Source organism: Electrophorus electricus, chromosome 7 (genome assembly GCF_041902795.1).
Source record: "Electrophorus electricus isolate QZ-2024a chromosome 7, ASM4190279v1, whole genome shotgun sequence".
Classification (NCBI taxonomy): Eukaryota; Metazoa; Chordata; class Actinopteri; order Gymnotiformes; family Gymnotidae; genus Electrophorus; species Electrophorus electricus.
In genome coordinates, this window is record NC_137503.1 from 9,753,822 (window position 1) to 9,776,057 (window position 22,236).

Below are 22,236 nucleotides of genomic sequence, written 5' to 3' on the forward strand. Positions count from 1 at the left end.
TGTGTAAAAGACTAGCCAAAGCATGAATTGTAATACATTATGACATACAAACTGTGTATTGGGTAATCTGCTTTAAAATGAGATAAACATGTATCTATAGACATTTCTGAATACTTAATACCATTTAAGCATAGCATAAGTATAACATTTATGTATACATAACATGCAAGTTGTATTTTTAATATAGGATTAACAAGTTTTAGTACAAACTGATTGGACCCTCTTTGGACCCACTTCTCCAGTAATGTGGTATACATTATAATCAATAATAATGCAAATAATAATGCGCTATTATAGATTATTATGCATGCAAATAAAATTTGGATGAAAGAATCCAAATCATTTGAAATTTGTATAAATGTCATGGTAAAATACCACTATAAGAGTAGCCCTAATTATATACATTTATGCAAATCTATTCACATACAAAGACATTGAGACAGCTACAGCTATCATTAGGTGCCTTCCTTTGCACCAGCTGTCCAAAAAACCTTATTTTAAATCTTAAAATGAGATACACATATAAGGCATGACAGCAGTAACCTTCGGCACCTTCGTCAGCAACTCCTCTGTGGTGAGTATGCAGTGAGTGAAGGTTCAAAGCAACACCCCCCTCCTCACCCCACCTTTCCCCCTTTAAACAAAAAAAAAAAAGATTATTAAATAGGTCATTGTAGCTGAAATGTATAAATATTAGAACAGGGTGTTTGGAATTAGTTCAATGACAAAAAAATAAATAAATATTAATGCACTAATGATAATGTCATTTGCTATCTTATACACATGAATGTTTTCCATGTATTGTATAAAATACAATCCCACAAAGTATTCCTTGTATTTTGTAGACAATATTTAAAAATAGATTTTCTCTTGGGTTTGTATTCCATATCCTCCTAAAATTGGCCTCCTTTCCACACGTTTGATAGAAATACTTTAAGATTAGGTTAGTTTGGAATAACAAACATTTGGCTAAATCTAAATTTCACTAGTGAAAAATAAACAGGAAAAAACAAAAACAACTGGCCTGATGCTGCTGCAGTTTCTAAGAAACCACCAAACAGCCTTCCAGTTGTAACGTTGTCGCTGGCCCGAGTGCCAGTGGGCGTGAAGCAGGACGCACAGACTCCCTCGAAGTGAAACATTTATTAACATAAAACATGCACAAGAGTGGCACTCACACACAGCACTAACGACATACATGACTTATACATTTAACTAAACACAGACTACAAGCACATCTAACAAATGACTATACACGCAGCAACATACATCAGCGAACAAGCAATGACCAACGGTAAGGCATGCACTGACGGGGGTTTAAATAGACAAACACACATTAACACGTAACCCTGTACAGGTGCGTGCCTTCACGGGGGTGTGGCTACAAACATGGGTGAACACCCCCTGCACGCGGCAGGCTGTACCATGTGACTTGGGGGGATCGCATCCCATGATATAGGGGATCGCATCCCATGATATAGGGGATGTGTATAGGGGCTAGCTAATCTGGCTAATGTGGGCTAGCAGTAGCCTTTCTCAGAAATACACTCTAAATATACCCCCTACAGTAATTAGAAGACCTCTTACAGAGATAGTGGAATATGTTGTTCCTGTTATGATGGTATACAGTCCATCTAATGCTTGGTATAAGCAGTGTTTGTGGTAATTGTGTAATTTAGACTCTAAATGAGGGTGCCTATCTCTGTTCAAATCTCCAGATACCTCAGGTGAGCTATGCTTCCACTGCCCCAGAGCTGAGTGACAACACACGCTATGACTTCTTCTCTCGGGTGGTTCCTCCAGACACCTACCAGGCCCAGGCCATGGTGGACATAGTGCGATACATGGGCTGGAATTATGTCTCTACTGTCGCCTCAGAGGGGAACTACGGAGAGAGCGGCGTGGATGCGTTCATTCAGAAGTCCCGTGAAGATGGTGAGGATTTACCTGCTCTGTCATGGATGCTCTCACACATGTTACACTCACTTGAGTATCAAAATCCAAAAGCTCACACAACACTAAAAAAGGAAGCAATACCCATGCTCGACTGGAGTGTTATTAATCCTTAAATTATAAGCAACAAACATTTTAGGAGAGCATTTTATTGGTGATTATGGATTTCAAGATTCCACAGGGGCATGCTGTTGCTGTTGAAGGCAAGATATCCATTAAGTTAAAATCATTTTGTTTTGATGAGGGTAGAGAATTGAGGTAGAGAGGCCTCTAACAAGTTTAGATAAAAACCAAAGACCTAGGTGTCTTGCTGCCAAGTGGTTCGTCTGTTTATGCCTGCCATAAAATTGTGAAATAGATCTTGGTAAGAAAACAAGGGAAATGTTTTAAAAGACATGAGGAATTCTGAACATAGTGGTGGAATTTGTTCTGTGCTGTTCCCATCTGAGACTTTAACAAAACTTTACACTGAGTGAGACTGACAAGCTCTTACCGCAAGGCAAAGAAAATGTTGGTTTTGGCCTTCTGAAAATGTTCTTGTAACAAGAGCAAGCATTTGACATAGTAAGCCTGAAAAGGAAACGGAAAAGCTCAGGCAATATCTTTTTACCCAGGACTGAAAATGTAAGATTGCTAATATTTGTTTGTAAAATGTTATATAAATCAGTGTAGTTTTGTCTCAGCATTGTCTCTTATTTCCAATGATGAACATTTGGCATTTAGGGCATAGACAAATTAGGTTTAAAAACTATAAATATGAAATTTTGATCAGAATATACTAAAACATGGTAGAATACCATGTTTCTATAAATCTATAAGCTTACAGTTCCACCACCATGGAAAAATACTATAAAGTTTGTTAAAAGGGCTTTTTAATGGCACTTCATTATCATGGTAAATAGGGCATCATTATCATGGTAAAAGCAAATGTTTTTTTTCCAGTTAGACATAAGCATGCATTCTACTGGACCACAGAATGTAGAGACAAACTTCAAAATCTCAAAGTGTTCTACACAAACCTGTTGTTTGAGACCACCAGGCCTTAGTTGCATCTCAGTTCTACCATACGAACCTCTAATACTCACATGCTTCCAGACACCTTGATTTGCTGGCTCAGGTGTATTAAAAAGCTGGACCTAAATATTGCAGGGTTTAATACCCTTGTTACAATGGAATTTTTAGGTTTAAAGAATTTGCTGTGGGGGAACAGATATCCATTTAATGCTGTTTAGACTCACAGGCTACATGCACCGCACTTTTCACATGAGGTACTGTTCCTTATCTATGTATGGACATAAGATCTTATCCCTCCACAAGACAGGCATTGAGTGGATTAGGGTTAGAGTACCTGGAACCTTTCAGACCACATCAAAAACTGTCACCTTGACAAAAGCACACTGACAGTCTCTCTTCCCTAACCAGCAAACAGAACAGTACGGTGTGGATAACAGCATACAAAGTCACGGTCAGTGCCCTAAGAGCCTGAGCAAATTGTCCACTCACAATATTGTGAATGAACCTAAAGGGACCATCAATGGGGCATTAAGAAATTGCTATAAGTTCTAGCCAAATAACAAGATACTAAGCACCATGAGTCATAGAGCTGCTCTGATATATATATATATATATATATATATATATATATATATATAGATAGATAGATAGATAGATAGATAGATAGATAGATAGATAGATAGATAGATAGATAGATAGATAGATAGATAGATAGATAGATAGATAGATAGATAGAGAGAGAGAGAGAGTGGGTGGCAAATTTCATTTAAATTAGCCATTAGGAGAAATTATCAGTTTGAAGGAGTGGCAATATTTAAAGACCATGAAATGAACGTGAAATCTGAAAGCAGAATTTATAAGATGTTTTGTGGTAAGAATCATTTGTGTCTGTCAAAAGTGACAAAAGGAGTAAAAGGAATTAATATTGCAATCTATATACTATTAATTTATATTATGTACATATACTCCACCACAGTTAAGGAAAGAATGATGTCAATATTTTGTATCCTTACACAAAATAATGCCTTTAGGAGTATGTATTACTGATTATTTATTATGTATTTTATTATTTATGTATATTTAACACATACAAAATAGATTGTATCTATAAATACTAAATAGAATCAACTTTGAGAGTCTTTAAAATTGACATGCAAAGTTTTAAAATGTAAAATTTTCAAAGAAAACTCCTTGTATCGATATATCACATCTCAAGGCCAACCCCTTGTTATCCTCCATCAAAGCATTAACAAAATTCAAGCATATCATTCAACAGTCAAAAAGCAGTGAGGATAAAATCACACTACAGTCTTAATATGGCTAATTAGAAAATGTAATCATAGCTTACTCTCAGAAAAAGTCTATCCTTTCTGCCAAAATACAGTGGCAGTAGCCATTGTGAAGGTTATAAATATGACTTTTTTCCATTATTTAGCAATGGCTTCTGTCCAGACCAGGGAGTGGGGGGGTGTTGGGGAGGGAGGGAGGGAGGGAGCTGAATGGTCAATGTGAGACTTGAAGACCGTGATATGAATAACCATGAACTTCACCACAGCACTCTGCCCTCTCTTAATAGCTTTCCCTCAAGCCACAGGGGTGTTTGTACATCTGCCTTGGAAGCTTAGAGCAGGGGGTGAGAGAGAGAGAGAGAGAGAGAGAGAGAGAGAGAGAGAGAGAGAGAGAGAGAGAGAGAGAGAGAGAGAGAGAGAGAGAGAGAGAGAGAGAGAGAGAGAGAGAGAGAGAGAGAGAGAATTATAGAAGAAGTAGGGGGTTGTATAATTTGTAAACAATTCCCCACAGGAACACAAGTTACACCTGCATTTTATAGGACATTAGTTGTATTTGAACATCTCTGACAACATCACTGCCTGTGTTCTCCTTAGCAGGAAATAATAGCAGGATCCCCCACCCCTGACTAAGTGATGTACCAGCTGTTTGGGTGTTTCATAGGTCCTCAGCAGACTCAAGCACTTAGACACCTGACAAACTGACTCTTCATAATCAATTTGAAAGCATCAGCAGTAGCATGCAAGCCCCCCCCCCCCCCCCCCCCCCTCCTTAGCCCCATTGACTCCCTTTGAATCTCAATATTTAAAATATATTCAGGGTTCCAGTAATGGGCCAGATTTATAATGTACCTGCTGCTGAGCAGCCTTGAAGGCTTGACATTTGAAATGGCAGAATATATTTGGTGACTTTTAAAGGTGACAGCAATGAGTGTGTGTCACAGAGGGAGGCTCTTAGCTTGGAGCATTGTGGAGTCTACATGGCCAAACATGAACTGATGAAAAATCTTCAGACCCATCATGCACAAGCCCAACTATATACCAGATCATTACTCACAGAAGCCTTAGAGGACTTGTTAAATTCAATCAAGTCAGGATGTCTGCAGGTAGTAAAGCATTTGCAATGATCATTTGACTCTGGTTTGATAGTGATGATACTGATATATTGAATTGTACCAATGGGGGAGCACTTAAATAGAACAGTGACAAAACAATGTGAAATCTTCCAAACCTGCCACAGGTGATACTTATCCAGGCCATGTAAAAAAAAAAATGCAGCACTGATCACATCAAAACAAATTTAGTGCTTAATGATGAGTTTTGATAGCTATTTCAAAGTTGCATTTTCACTATGTAGGCTTCCTCTAGAGCTAAAAGTCTAAACTCTCAGTAATGCACACCTTCCTTTAGTGGTACAGCCTCAATCAGACACATCCAAAAGTTCCTTTAAATCAGAACTGAGAGGGCTTTGGAAAGGAAAATCTGTTGGTTCCACAAGGTATACCTAGAATACATCATTGCCTGAAGTAAAAATTGCTCTTTGAACCCTAGTGTGACACGTACTTTAAATGAATCATTTGACATCATTTAAAGTGTTTTGCTGAAATCTGTTGTGAAAGTCTGCTGAAGTGTTTGAACTTTTACATGCTTTAAGTGTCTTCACTTTGGCTTTTCTCACAGTGTGTCTGATTCTGACAGCAGTGAATCACTACTAATTCTATAGCAACTAATTCTGAGAAAAAGTAGAATTTTTTCCGATAAGTGTTTTTTATCCTGGTATTTAAGGTCATCATTTTTTATTTTGAATATTTTTATTTTTTGACCATTAATATACCAGTGTTGGATAATATTTCATGGTTAATTTATTCTTGATGTTTGTGGCTACTTAATGATTTACAGTGGACTTGAAGAGTCCTACATATTAGATAAAGAGTTCCTCTAAAAGCTGAATGAATTCTTTAAGGGTGTTAAATTGTTAAACAAACAAATGGTAATGTAAGGAATTCTAAAGTATTACTACTAAACCACATATAATGAAAATAATGATAATAATATATTTTTCTGGGTCTTTATGGATGTAAGGTATTTCTGAGTCAAGGCATCAGAGGTAGTGGAACAAAAATTAGTCCCAATGCAAAAATTATATTAGTCAAATATATTTAGAGAAAATAATTATATATCAGGATGTTATTTTGGATTAGATTTTAGATTTAGATTTAGATTTATTAGGAGTAGTAGCAGTAGTAGCAGCAATAATAAAACTTACGGTTTCCATTAGTTGACCAGAAAAAAATTTATCCACCTGAAAGCATTATCTGTCAATATTCTGAGACGTCTTTGGGAAAATATTAGATTATTAAAGAAATGCAGTTCCTGCATTATACATTTGTTATTGCTGACACTATATTTGCCTCTAAATTTCTGGAAGCACTCAATATATTTGGCACGGCTGTGACCCCTTAAGCAGATGATGGCTGGATGTCTGGACAACATCCAAAAAAAGCCACTTAAGGAACTTAAGAAAGTAAGAAGTAGGGTTTATGGAACCCTTTGAAGTCTGATAAACTCTAGTCTAAAAAGTAAGGCCTCCAGCTGCCAAACATATTAGTAAATTTGATTTAATTGCAGACAGAATAAGATGTCATGGTTTTAAAAAGTTGAGCCTGCATGAAAGCAATGTGAAGCTGCATGTTTTAGAGTTTTAGAATTTGGAAAAACTTTCCTCTATTTATGCATGTGCTGCAGTAAAAGCCTGAGTGGTATCAGTAACATTTTACAAAGTAAAAAGTTGAAGTGTTTGACCAATTACATAACAGGTAGACCATAGTGTATAAATGTCCTTGTAAAATGACATGCAAAATCATAAAATGACAAATTTTCCTTTATCTTTTATTCTTTTAATTGTAGCTGAGATTTGGTTACCATCCAAACAATGTCTGCCAGCACCTGAATTTAGAAAAATGGAAAATGGAATAGTTGAAATTTGAGTTTTCTGCATATTATGCTCCCCTTACAAACATGACAGGTTGCATATAGAATTCTTAATCCCCAAAATATCTTATCCCATGTAAAACACTTAGATGCAAGTTGCATTGTATGGTTTGGGGATTAATAAATATATACAAATGTAGCTAGACAAGCACTTTCTCCACTGACATATTTTAAGGAGGGCTTTTGCAGTGGAAATATTCAAACTAACTAAACAGGAAAGTTGTTTGCTTAATTATATTCATGTAGAAATTAATGATTCAGAACATAAATTTTATTGTCACAGTTTCTCCCGTTTGATGCTGTGGTTCCCATGGTGACAGAGCCATGTGGTGTGTTTTGTTTTCTTCCCATCTCCGTCCTGGGTCAAGTTATGTTTTCCCCACACCTAATTGTGCTCAACCATGTCTTGTGTATTACTTGGTAGCCTGTAGATTTAATCTTTGTGTTTTCCCATCATTATTTTTGTTTGCTACTTCTTCTTCTCTCATTGTTAGATACTGTTCTTTGTTTCATTTGAGGAAGACCCTATGTGTCTGTAAGCACCTGGTATTTCCTTAGTTTCAGTTTATGTTCTCATATACTGGAATCATTGACCTTTACCCAGCGCTGGGTATATCTCCAAATTTCCAAATGCACACTTCTGTCCTGCCTTGTCATTGTTATACTAACCAATAAGGGACCATCACAAAATGCTACAGAATCAAATGGGGTCAGTAATTTTAACTATTCAACTTTTCAGTTTGAACATTCCCTGAACATGGTGGGGAGATCTCAAATATAGCCAGATTTGAACCCACTGACATAATGGGTGATTTACTTTGCCTAGCGCTCTGTCAGTCATTAACATATCTGTGGAGCCAATGCTGTGACTATACAGTTCTGCAAAATACGGGAAGCATTTGCATGCTATGGAGTGCAACAAGGCTGCAAGAATCCTCCTGAGTGGTTGGCATTTTCTGAGGGCCTCATCTCTCTTCTCCCTTTTTTTCCTAATTAATGCCTTGGACATTGAGGAGTAGTCTTTCTACCAGGATGGGTCAGATTTGTGGAAAAATCCAATCTTGGAAGGGAACTAATGGTCTGTCTGAACGTTGGTGAGGTTTCCATATCACTGCAGAGGAGGACCAAGGGGAAACCTCCAGCTCATTTCTAACTCTTCAGATCAGGATGTGTGTGTTAAACTCTGACTTCAATAAAATAAATTAAAATTTTATATATATGTATAGAACACAATGAAGTATACTTGGAAGGTGTAATTACAGATTATTGAGGGTAATTCCAGAACCATGGTGACAGTAAATCTAAAGTCAATAAGCCAGGATAAACACACACAGAGCCAGAGAACTTTATAACACAAATATGCTAAACAAAAACACTCAGAAAATACATTCAAGGGGAGGGTAAAGACCATCAGTGGAAAATATGGAGGTATGATCTATAAGTACACAAATAGATTAGGGTGGAAACAAGACTCAGAAACCAATTAAAGGGTGTGGCTATACAAAGCAAGAAAAATGGTGGAAACAAAGCAAAAACCGAAACAGAAACACGTGTTGCTTAGTGCCATGGGAACTGTGACAGGAGGAGAAAATGGAAACCCATCCTCCTCTGGGTCAAACTGGTTGGCAGCATTCATAAAGAAACAAATCCTGATAGATAAACTGGAGAAGAAGTAGCCTGGTAAATTACAATAGTCCAAGAGAATAGTTTCTTTGGCATACAGGTATGGTTAGTCTGCAAATCTATAAATGAATATTGATCATGACAATAAAGCATGATGGAGGTAAAAAGACTATGAAAAGTTGGTAACATGTCAGGCAGATCTGTATATGAGAAACAGCAGCATTCATGCAGGCCCAGGAAGGGGGAGGGACATCAGGGCAGAGCTTCAGACTCTTTCACTAGCATGATATCAGGCAGGGGCCACTCACTGTAGTTTGTGACCTCATTATAAATTATTTTATTTTTAGAAATTATTTTCAGAAATTTCCCTTGATTTGTAATTGGAATAAGAAACAATATACTAATAATGGGAAAGAGAAGTTTGGAAGTTACATAAGTTGGAAGTCTGTCTAGAAGTCATTTAGTTTTTTTCATACAAACGTTCATATATCATTCTTACATTACTCCTTATTAAGTTCATCTCTTTTCTTTTTGCAGGAAATGTATGCATTTCACAATCTGTTAAGATCCCTCGAGAGCCAAAGCCAGGAGAGTTTCACAAGATTATCCAAAATCTGGGGGAAAATCCCAATGCCAGAGTGATCATTATTTTTGCAAATGAAGATGATATAAGGTACGTGCTAATAGCTTGACATTAGGCTCTCAAGTCTAAGATGGTTGTGTCTTGAGTTTGATTCTCAGTAATGCCAGAGCCAATCATGGCATAGAACACATCTGTCCACATTCTTATTGTGTGGGATGGACAATTTAGAGCTAATTTAGAGCCAATTGCATAATCCTGAAAATGTTGTCACAGATAGCCCCACCCTTCCAAATTGCTGACTGTAATGCAACAGCAGAAATGAGTAACATTAGGAAAAAATTGAAATACTTCAAAAGTAAGTATCTACAAATTGGTGGTAACTAAGGATAAAGGGGATCTCAATACAAATAGGGGGTTTGATTTGATGTTGTGTCAGTGCATCTCAATGAATCTTGTTTCATATGTGATGGAGAAATGTTGTTTACTCAGAGTGAAAAATGACTTGTACTTTAGTAATGAAATGAAATCAAAACTCCAAGAGACACTTTTGCAATCATATGCATCAATAAGTTTACAGCATTAACTAATGCTTGGAGCTTTGGCAACTTGTGTCTGCTATTTAACATTATTATTTTAAGTTTTGGGATCAAAATATCCCTATGGTATTGAATTAGCCTACAACCAAATGTCATCATGTATATCTATGCAGTATTTGACTGAATTTTGCATAGTTTGGCATAATTGTCATATTTTGTTTGTAAGCAAATGTTTTAGACATTAAAGAATATGTTAAGGTAAGGCAAGGAGTATAACTATATTTAAAATGCAACCTTTTCTCTCTTTCAAGGCGACTACTACAAGCAGCGAAGAAAGCCAATCAAACCGGTCATTTTATTTGGGTGGGGTCAGACAGCTGGGGCTCAAAGATATCTCCTGTGCTTAACCAAGAGGAGATGGCAGAGGGAGCGATCACCATCCTACCCAAACGCCAGGCCATCAAGGGTAAACTGAAGATTAGATGTTGTGCTTAACTATTTCTAATCTCAGATGAAAATAAATAAGTCAATGTACAGTTTGCCTTTCATGTCTAAAACAAAATTGTGCTGGCATGATTGCTAAATACTAATACATTTACCTTTGCATGTTCTCAAGCTTAATGGCTACCCCCATTGACACTAAGCTCACCTGTCTGATTTCAGGGTTTGATAATTACTTCATTGGTCGAACACTGGAGAATAACAGGAGGAATGTCTGGTTTGCAGAATTCTGGGAGAACAATTTCAACTGCAAACTCAACCGCCATGCCTTCAAGAAAGGGTCTGGTGTAAAGAAATGCACAAGTAAGACTTCCTAAGCTGGCAAAATTCAGTAATGCAACATTCTGAAAGTGAAAAAAGGGAGAGAGTGTGATAGTGAAAAAGAGGAAGAGAGAATAAATAATGCACTGTAATACACTAGGCATGTGCCAACTCCATGCGAAGAGATTTGGCCCTGTCCCCTTCTCATCTGAGAAACAAGGCTTTTGTTTACACCAGAGTCTAATTAGTCACATCTACACAGTGCTATTACTTCTATTAACAATATTGGAGATGTTACTGTCAAAATATAATATTTTACTTATTATTAATAAGGTACATAACAGTATTATTGTCTGTTCCAAGTATCTGTTATAAATACTTGCATTATTTTAATTAAACATGCTCTGTTAAATGCAAAAGGACCAGTCATTTAGAACCTAATACACCATGAAAGAGGATAGGTTAAATAAGATTGTTAGATTGCTATTGTTTCACTATCATGAAGCAACACAAACATCTCAAAAGCTTTGAAGTATTTTTATAAAATTGCTCCTATCCTTTACGTAATGTATTACCGCCAACACTGTAACTTCATCTGATGCAGAAAAAAAAAGATTCACTCCATTAACTTCCTAACTTATCCAGTTCCTGTTATTGAAGAAGAGCTAATCCTGGCCCCTGATTGTTTCTCCATTTCTTGAAGAGGGCTTTGGCAGTTATCCATGAATTTGTCCATGGTCAGAGCTTGAACAGTTGCCTGTATGGTTCCGAGTAATACCCAGATGCTCTAAACTTGAATCTTATGATGTGGAAGGCCATCAAGGAGGCTGGAGACCTATGACAGGGAATCCAATCTTCAGTATGTAGTCCACCAAGTGTGTGGTATAGAATGTATGGACTCACAGTAGAGAAACCTCTGGGATCCCGACCAGCTCAGAAGAAAGTTGGTGACTATGGAAATTGAATTGCATTTGAGTCATATGTATTAGCATTCATAGTATACATTAGTTTTACATGGAATATGATATCATAAATGTAATAGTACATGATACTCTATATAATAATATATCACATAGTAGTCTGCCTTTTGCTGTCTGAGCTGTAATATCCAGCAGTATCTGGCACTCGAAAGATCCATTGTTGCATTGCAATTAAATAAGTTATTTAAGTAATTTTTGCTGGGAAAAAATTATAATTTTCATTCCTGGAAAATCATATATTTTAGAGTAGGCATACACTTCATTTGGTTGTATATAGGACATACATAATGGGCACATTGTGGAGAGCTGAACTTGTACATTACCTGTACTAAAGTAACTACTCCTTAGACAGCTTGGCATTACATTCGTGCATCTTTTAGTTATTATATGTGATTTTTGCCTTGCCTGTGCACAGTGTGGATGCTTTAGGGATTGAGTGTGAAAACAGAAAGTGGCATTTCTTCACAGCATTAAGTGAATAGTCTACCATAGATGCATTTGCAGACACTGAAAATGGTCCACAATTTAATGACAGCTGCTTGTCCACAATTTAATGACAGCTGCTTGTCTGCTTGCTGTGGTTTATAAACAGTGTCACTGCCATGATGTTTGAGTAACACTTACTGAGCTACTAGTATACTGAGACTGGTAGGCAAAAATAATGTATAATCTTGTTGGAATGCAATTATAAGTGCTTGTTTTTGCAGTGTGGTATCTCCAAGGGGCCAGTTATTAAATGGAGAATACTGAGGCAGAAATACAGTCCACTGCCTATAGCTCAAGAAGCACTTTTGCCTATTTAAGTATCACAGCACTGTTGGAAGAATGTTTGCAAACAATCGAGTTGACATATTTTGAAGTGAGTCTTAACTTTGCTTAATTGTCTTATATAATTATAATTATTTATTTGTATATTGAGCTGTAAGAAAGTGCAGCAGGCTTCTACATTGACATAAATTAACAGATTTTTCATGATAATTATTCATGAACAAGAGTATATACTTTATTACAAAATGTAATTATTTGTTCAGTCATGAGCCAAATAAAAAATACATGTTAAAATATATTTTATATGCTGCTGTGTCAGAGAGGCTGGTGTGCTCATGTGAGAAGGCTCTATGTCATTCCTGTGCTTCTCTGAGATTCAGTAGGGTTAGCCGCAGAGAGCACCATCAATGCTGTGATTCTCCAGCACTCACAAAAGCCCTGTGGTTATTGAAGGATTAAAGGGCTGCAATACTCTGCAGCAAACAGGCTCTGTTTCTCAGTCCACACCATGAACATTCTATCCTCCTTCTATCAGACCTGAATAACAACCCTGCCAGTCCCCACACTGGGAGAAGCTGTGAGCCTTTGTGCATCTCACTTATATGAAGTCATATTATAAAGGATGAAGTTTGGGTTATGACAGTGTATTAAGAAGATAACTATGGGTAGTTGTTGGTGTTCCTAATCACTGATCTTTTGGGCTAGAAGAAAAAGATAGTGGATTGTTTTAAACACAAAGGGGTTTTAAAATATTTCTCTAACATTGCATAAGTATTTATAGTTACTGGAATAAAATTCCTGTAAAATTTCTGTATGCATGTATTATTGTATTATCTTTTCTAAAAAGATTACATCTAGGTCAGAGACAAAAGCCTCCAAGCTATTGTGCCTAAACTATTTTAAAAGAACAATTATTCATAACTGGAACAAATTAATGGTTGAAGTAAAGCACAAAGTAAGGCATAGAATTTCTGAAGCAGCCAGTGTGCTCTCTGAATTGATTATAATGGCTATGTCTATTTGGATTATTTTTCCTTTCCAGCCAAAAGTTAATGGATTGCTTCATTACATTCATTTGGAAAGAGGCACATCCAGTGACAGTCCAGTGTAATTCATTCAGTTGTGTTTTGGCCAGTGTAATCTTCACATCTCATATAACAAAGTTGAGTGTCAGTCTTGAGATTGGTGTTGGTAAAGGTTTTCATTCAGTTTTTACTGCTTGAGCTGAGCTGATTCTTGCAGAAGTAAAGATAAATTGATAGGTTAAAGCTGATAGTTGTCATTGTCTATGATGTCTGGTGACTGTTAGTTAAATCAAGTTAAACTAACAAACATGACACAGTCTGTTCCTAAACCATCAGGCCTGTTAATAAGATATGAGTATTTAGTATAAATGATATAAAGCCTGGCCATCTGAGGTTAAGGTCACTGGACCAGGGTTGAGGGTTCAGAGAAGGACATGCAAAAACATCTAAAAAATCAAGGCTCCAAATGAAAAAATAGAAAGCTGCAGCACATAAAAACCTCTGGAGGTTTTTCTTGATACACTATGAAAGTCCTGGGGGGAGCAGAGCCATCAGAGGAGGGAAGCCTAGCTCTTTACAATCCATGAGTGGTGAGAGGTGCAGGAAGTCAGGAGTGTGGTACTCTGTCACAGCCTGTACTCCTGACACTGCCGAGCCCTGGAAAAGCCCTCTGTGATGCCTCTTTTAATCTAAATGGATTTCTCTGAAGGCCGAAAACCTACCTAGTGGAGCGAATGTGGGCGTGCTCTGGTTTGGGATGAGAACTGTGTATTTGTGGAGAAGGCAAGACAAAGATATGTGGCAGACGAATGTGTTTGTGTGTGGGTATTTGTGTATATACCAAGACAAAGTGGAGTGTGTGGTCTGGCCATTCTTCCTCTGATACAGAGTTATTACAATATCTTTCTTTTCCACACAGATCCACAGCTACTCCTCATCACTCCAAATGCAAGTATAGGCCTATAGACTAGTATAGGCCTTTTTAGGTTAACTTAAAGGTGGTAGGTTAACATTTTAATTATTAAAAACAGAGGCAGAGATGTGTGCTCAGTAAAGCCCAAATGTGATCTAATTTCCTGACTCAGCTAAGGAAAAAGTGCAAGATGAGCAAAACAACACTTTCCTAATAGTACTATAATACAACTGAGAGAGTCCTGAATGGTGGTAATCCTAATGGTAATCCATAAATTACAGTCATAACCATTGTCCAAGGATAGACATCCAGCAGTCATCCAGCAGCTCAAAATGTAAAGTCCATTTATGCATATAATGTCAAGGCTACACAAAAAGAAAGAGAAAAAAAACAGGTAGAAATACCCCCATGTAGAAAGGGCAGGGACAATGGTCAGTTGGAGGTGATGATAAGGGACATATGTGAGGACAGAACTGGGAGAAAAGAACTGGGAGGAAGAACAGAAAAAAACAAACATAACAAAGCAAATGTCTGTGGACAGGATGTTATGGGAAGCATGACACAGAGGAACTTGACTATGCCTGACATACAGAGAGAGTTGTATATCTTCCTTGCCTGGATGTACAGTATGTCATCCGGCCACAATAGAAAGTCCTGGCACCTGACCACAGTTTCTCCTCTAAGTCATGTTAGAACCTGCATATTTCTATTGTAGTGCTTAGTATCTCTATATTGAATGCACACATTATGTTCTGTACTGGCTTTATAATAATGTGTGATTTCTAAACGTATTGTAATGTTGATTCTTCACTTGTATGCATTATATACTTTATCACATTATGTATTTTTACATTCTTTACATATTGTGTTCATTACATATTTTATTATTTTCCTACCATTACTGGGTACAGCAGAACAAGTAAGCATTCCACTGCCCCTGTTGTATATAGCAAATGAGATTTCACAATCCTGAATCTTGTTAGGGCCAGACCTCAACCAGTCCAACCGGATATGGAACTTGTTCAATAGCTCACCCACTCACAATGAAGTCAGTTGTGTAATTTATGTATGTTACCTGGTTTCCCAAAAGCAACATTACTCAAAGATCATTGGGAGATGGTAAAGACAGTTTTAAAGCTTGTTCTGTGAGCTAAGATTAGCTATATCTATATCTCTATATATGATAAGCTATATAACTATATCTTAGGCATAAGCAACATTGGCTTCAATATATTGTATATTGACTATACCCTGATAACACAGTTAAGGGTCATTGTCCAACTAAATTTCTCTTTTTACTTGTAACCTATCATGCTTCCAACTGGCTTGTTCATGCCATTTCATGCCAATTTGAAAACCTTTAATTTTTTATTAGGTGACTAAAGGACAAATGTAGCTTAACAATTTAAAATATTTAATTCTGAATTATTTTTAAACTGGTAAAGAAAGGTTGATGTGTTTAAATCCCTTTAATATACTTCAATAGCTTTTCAAATTTTCTTTGCACATCAAGCCAGAGGTGGAATTTGTCCATGCGCTAATGTTTTTGTTGATAGTGTAGAGCCTATGAGCAACTCTGAAGTTAGTAGCTTATGGTCCAGCTAGCCTGAATTAGATATTTGATACGAGGCTTTATATTTCAGAAATGGTAATATCACATAGGGACAATATCTACTTAAAGAAACAGAATGTGAATGTACACATATATTTACTGGTTATTATTAGCAGTCCAGAACAATAGCCATTGTTAATGTTCACATAAGAATCCTTCTAATATTACCATGCTAACATGAATTGGAGACCACTAAAATTAATAGAACATTAGTGGTAATAATATAACTAATAGAACAGACTGTATAAGAGAATTTTCATAAAGGTTTTGTTAGTCATTGACTGAAGGATGCAAAAAGATGATTGTCATGGTTCATTCCAGGCATTATTTTGAAGAGAGCATTCTGAAATTGAGCCCTGCCTCTTTGACACGTGCCAGTTCTTTTGCAGTCTGCTTAGGTTATAATTGAAGCAGGTTCAATTAAGATCTTATAAAAACAACAACAACAGCAACAACAAAAAAACATGCAGTGCAATCCAGCTCTAATGAATATACACGTCTGACACAGTTATATGAACAGGGAAAGATAATTAATCCTGCTAGCTCTCTCCCTGCATATTACTCCATTCTCATGCATTAGCCCAACTGTTCACTCATTAGCCAAACTCTTCAGTCAGAAAGAAAAACAGCTAGATGCAACACATACCTAGTTGTTTTAAGAAGGTACTTCTTTTAAATAAATGGTTGTTTCTATTTTACAAGGTATGTTAAAGAAAGTTCTTTTTCTGTTATATTCAGGTGTGTACAAAAATAAATAATTAATATGATTTTTCTGAATATTGCAAAGTGCTGAGTTCTTTATTTGGTCATAAATTATAAACATTGTTTGGATCTTAGGTGGGAAAATAAATAAACTATTTAAAAACACATTTTGTGCAAAACCTTGGCATTTGATACCCCATACACTTGATACCCCATTCATAAAGTAATTATACTAATAAACTAATAATATTTTACACCTGAAACCATGGCAGTGTCCTTAACAATGACATTAATCCCTACAGAAATATACTGAATCAAACTGTTATTCTTATTGTATTAGTTATTTTGTTTTTTAAGCCCTGGAGCCTTGTTTCTGCTGTAGACCTTCTTATTTGTTTCATATATAAGATGTGTGAGAAGTTAAGAGAGAGGGACAGTTGTCTTTACAGTGATTACTTCTTCCACCAAAAGTACAAACTGGTGAATTTAGAAAGAGGTCTCTCTCTCTTTGATCTCAAAGCCAACTGATTAATTATTCTAATTACTTTCCCCTTTCATCATTGCTCTTCATTGACCTGGTGGATTTTTGTGTTTGCAAATTAAATTGTTCTGTAAGGTAGCAAAGGAAATTCAGTGATGAGCCTTTATATTACTCACCAAGCACTAAATTCTAGCTGCCTCTGTTGCCTTGCAGACCAAGAGAGGATCGGGAAGGACTCTGCATATGAGCAGGAGGGTAAAGTGATGTTTGTTATCAACGCTGTCTATGCCATGGCCCATGCTCTCCATCACATGCACAGAGACCTGTGTCCAGGCAAGGTGGTACTCTGCTCCAAAATGGATCCTATAGATGGAGCCCTACTTCTGAAGTACATCCGCAAAGTCAACATCACAGGTCAGCATCTGGCTTTCAAGAAAATGTCCAACTTTTAATTTTTCCTTCTTACAGCTATGAAGAACAAGAACTGGTCAGTAAAATTTGGATTGGGTATGGTATTAATTAGGTAAGGTTTGGATTGGGTGTGGTTTTCAGGTTTTAAAAGTATATATAGAATGCACATGCATGGAGGGCATGTTTGAAAAGTGGTCCATAGATCTTGTTTTTCATATTCCCATTTCAGATGTAAACTGTCAACAGACAACTGAACAAATAAAAGAGTATTACACTAGCTACAGGGCTGAATTGGAAATGTGTGTTGTTGGAAAAAAATAAAATCCCCAAAAGGACAGCAGACTGCTCCTCAGAAAAGTGTTGAACATGTGCAAAGCATCTCCAGACCCTCAATAGAATATTCTTCTGCCTCTGTTAAAGCAGCTTTATATGGGCTAACAAACACTTTTAAAAACTCAGTCTTCTTCCTTTACCTACAGCAAAAATTAAAAGATGTGCTAAGAATTGTAATATCTTCTTTTCTGCTCTAAAACATTTGGAAGCACTGCAGCAGACCTGCAGGAAGTATGGTGCCACAAAATGGTAACCCATGTTTTTACTTAATAGCCATCAGAATGAGATCACTGCCTGCTGGTTTTTAACTCATACACCAGCATCATAATGCATGTGTATGCTGAATACAACCACTCACTCACAGCCCCTCTGGAACTGAAGGCTTCAGATGCTTATAGTTAAAATCATCCAATTCTGTGTAATTCTCAGATGCCCATTTTTCTGTCTGTGAAGTTATATTCTCAGAGCACACAAAGGTTCACAAAGGGCTCAGAGGTTTCATATTTTTCGAAACTAGTCTGAGATTACTTACCACCTTTGCTGTTTCACCCACACACACGTTTTTGATGAGTCTTTGAGTGAGGTTCATTAGAGACTTCAATAGACAGAGATTGTCAACGCATCTCAGTTTGCCCCTAAGCCCTTCTCATAGCCGCTGCGTCTCTATTATGCATCCCTGTGAAGACCCGCAATTTTGGGCTGTGTCCCAAACTATTAGCAGCCAGGAGGAGTGGTTCTTAAAGCCTTCCATAATGAGACTGCATGCCCATGACTTTTTTCTGATCATATCCCATAATTCTTTGTGATAATAGTAAGCATGGAGTGCCACTTGCAGTGAAGTGGGACTGGGTACGGGGTTAATTGAAACTGGGAGAGCTCTGCTTCTGTAGATCTTAACCTTAAAAATCATGATTTTTTAAAAATGTTTTATTAATATACTTTGTCATGTCAATGTAGTTTATTTTAGTCTTTACAACAGAATGTTATATAGAGGAAGGAAGAATGTCATTACTGAATATTTCTAGGATGGAAAAGATTTTTTTAAAAGTTTTCTTTGTTCAAGCTTTGAAATGTTTTTTTTGTTTGTTTGTTTTTGTATCACCTGTCAACTTCATTTTTATGTATTTTAGCACCAGAATATTTACAAATTATATCCAAGCATGGTTAACTCATTGTCCATCATTTACTGATTGAAATGTTCATTAATTTATTTGCTGCTAAATTGCTGCTAATCTGTTGTGATAGCTTGATCAGTAAGTCTTCCATTTTAAAAGGGATATCAGTGAGAAAGAGTAAGAGCTTCCCTTTGTGTTCTTGGTTTACAGGCTTGGATTTGTATTGAAAGAAGCCTATAAATGAGGGTGCTCAAACTCCAAACTCCAAACTCAATACCATACTTTCATCTTTCACTTAATTATTTGAGTCTTTATTTTGGAATGATCTCAAACCACTGGAGTGATCTCAAACCACTGGAGTGATCTCAAGTCACTGGAGTGATCTCAAGTCACTGGAGTGATCTCAAATCACTGTGCAAATGTGGCACATCAAAAAAGCTTTCATCCTTGGTACAAACCCGTACGGCATGTTATAGTAATATCACCAGTTGCTTAAAATCTGATCATGACAAAACTGATAAACTGGGAAATGTAGTTGTGAAATAATGTCTTGTAATCCAATTAAGTGATTTTAAATTTCCAAGGTATAAGTCACTATAGTTATGTACATCAGTGTTTGAAATGTCACTTGAATAAACATTCCCCCCTTATAAATTCCTACAATTTTTTACATTTGTGTATGTTTTTGTGGTGCACTGCACTGTTGTCACTCTGTGGTTAAGAAATATTTTCTGCTCTTAATCCAGCGGGACTGACTCATCATGCTCTGGATTAGGGATCATGAATTTTTCAGCAAAAGAAGTGGATATTCATCAATGCAAATCCATCCTTCCTGATCCTTCCTGGTTTTCAGTTAGAAAGACCTGTATGAACTGGAATTTGGAACACTGAACCAGATATGGTGGAAACAAAATTTCTTGTGCTATTGTTCGGTTAAATGCCAGGGCCTGGAAAATGTGGCCTGATGGTTTGAATGCAGAAAGAAAGATTTTCTACCTCAATCAAGATACCCAATTCTGTGTTTACAAAGGTGTTTTTTCTTCACAATAATTTGTCTGATCATTTCAATACATGTAACTCTTGATTGATTCATTTATTTCCTTGAAGTGTATTTTCAGCAAAACTCTTTTGCAAAATACAAAATCTGCCAATACAGATCAAGGATGTATTCACTCTAAATGTACCACCATCACTAATGGCAGGGATGATGCCATTACATTTTATGATTTTGATGGCTAATGATGCCTAATTGTGGCTTCCTGCTCCTATCTCCAGTCACAGCTGGCAATCCGGTGCAGTTCAATGAGAATGGAGATGCCCCAGGCCGATATGATATCTTCCAGTACCAGATAAATAACAATACAGCTGAGTACAAATACATTGGCAACTGGACTGACCAGCTCAGCCTTAATGTAAGTCTCTCTTTTTATGCAAGTTCAATCCAGGTTGACATATAAGCCTAAATCCTGCAATAAATAAATACTGGCATCTAAAGGGCAGTTTTTACCTTGTGTTGTATTGATTCAGAGAAGCTCATTGTGACAGTGTTTTAAAAATGTGCTTCTGTGTGAAAAAAAATGCCTGGTGTGTTTTAGATGCCAATGATGCAGTGGCCTGGTGGTGTGCAACAGGCTCCTTCCTCCACCTGCAGCCAGCCCTGCAAGCCAGGCTGGCGCAAGAAGGTTGTCAAGGGCATCCCTTGCTGTTGGCACTGCGAACGCTGTGATGGTTACCAGTACCAGGCTGACCAGTTGACCTGCAAGATGTGCCGCTTCGACCTGCGCCCCAATCAGAACCACACAGGTTGCCAACCCATCCCCATCATCAAGCTGGAGTGGAGCTCGCCATGGGCGGTCATCCCTGTACTCTTGGCCATCCTGGGCATCATGGCCACTCTGTTTGTGGTGGTCACCTTCATACGCTACAATGACACACCAATCGTCAAGGCATCAGGACGGGAGCTGAGCTACGTCCTGCTGGCTGGCATCTTCCTCTGTTATGCCACTTCTTTTCTGATGATATCTGCTCCAGACATTGGGATCTGCTCACTCCGACGCATCTTCCTGGGCCTGGGGATGAGTATCAGCTATGCTGCGCTGCTGACCAAAACCAACCGGATTTACCGTATTTTTGAGCAGGGGAAGATGTCAGTGAGCGCCCCGCGGTTCATCAGCCCAGCATCCCAGCTGGTGATCACCTTCAGTCTGATCTCTGTTCAGCTCCTAGGAGTGTGTATCTGGTTCGTGGTAGACCCTCCACAGGCTTTCATTGACTATGAGGACCAGCGCATGGCGAACCCGGAGATGGCGCGGGGAGTGCTCAAGTGTGACATCTCGGACTTGTCACTCATCTGTCTTCTGGGGTACAGCATGTTGCTGATGGTCACGTGTACAGTCTATGCCATAAAGACGCGTGGCGTACCGGAGACCTTCAATGAGGCAAAGCCCATCGGCTTCACCATGTACACCACCTGCATCATCTGGCTGGCCTTCATCCCCATCTTCTTTGGCACATCACAGTCGATGGAAAAGGTGAGATGAACAAATCTGGTGATACTTGCTGGGTATATGTGAAGTTTGGCTAGAAGAACATAACATTATTTACTTTAGCCTAATTAGAAAGTGACATCAATTTTAGCATTCAGAAAGAAAAATTATGGAAACTGAAATAGTCATTAATTTTGATTTTTAAATGAGATTCAATAAACAGTAAACAGCAAACATAGGAAGTGAGCAAAATCCCTCTGAAATGTTGTCATCATGAGGACACAACAGACTGATGTCATTTTGTTGACCATATCACGGTAGACTCCAGATTGTGGAAAACAAGAGCTTTCATTTCTTCCCACTCTACTCTGTGCCTTCAGAGATGAAAGAGGCTTTGAAAATAGCAAGGAGATTGAGAAGTGTGCTTTGCTGTAGATGAAGCAAGTCGTTGAGACGCACTGCCTTAGAATAACAGATGTTCTTAAATATTGGCCATAGGAAACTCTGTAAAAACAGAATTTTGTCTGCCACCCCCATGCACTCTACTTCATTTCTCTTTTCTGCTAATTTCAGTTAGAAAGCCACAGCCCTTCTGTTTCTGTAGCTTAAGATAACAGTTGTCAACCTCCTTCACTTTCAGTGTTATTTAATTAGTTCTGTTT

General features: G+C 37.5%; 1 protein-coding gene across 2 annotated transcripts in view; it reads left to right on the top strand.

The window, feature by feature from the left end:
- Nucleotides 1-22,236, top strand: part of LOC113569668 (metabotropic glutamate receptor 4-like) — a 94,306-nt gene that overhangs the window by 61,077 nt on the left and 10,993 nt on the right. Inside the window, exons 3-9 of one of the 2 annotated variants that reach the window (XM_026997632.3) lie at nt 1,719-1,935; nt 9,405-9,540; nt 10,298-10,452; nt 10,650-10,790; nt 17,443-17,643; nt 20,364-20,500; nt 20,684-21,619. In XM_026997632.3, the coding sequence (XP_026853433.2) occupies nt 1,719-1,935; nt 9,405-9,540; nt 10,298-10,452; nt 10,650-10,790; nt 17,443-17,643; nt 20,364-20,500; nt 20,684-21,619 (1,923 nt within the window). Of the gene's footprint in view, nt 1-1,718; nt 1,936-9,404; nt 9,541-10,297; nt 10,453-10,649; nt 10,791-17,442; nt 17,644-19,298; nt 19,796-20,363; nt 20,501-20,683; nt 21,620-22,236 lie in introns of those variants that run through there. The other variant, XM_035524710.2, reaches the window with a different exon arrangement.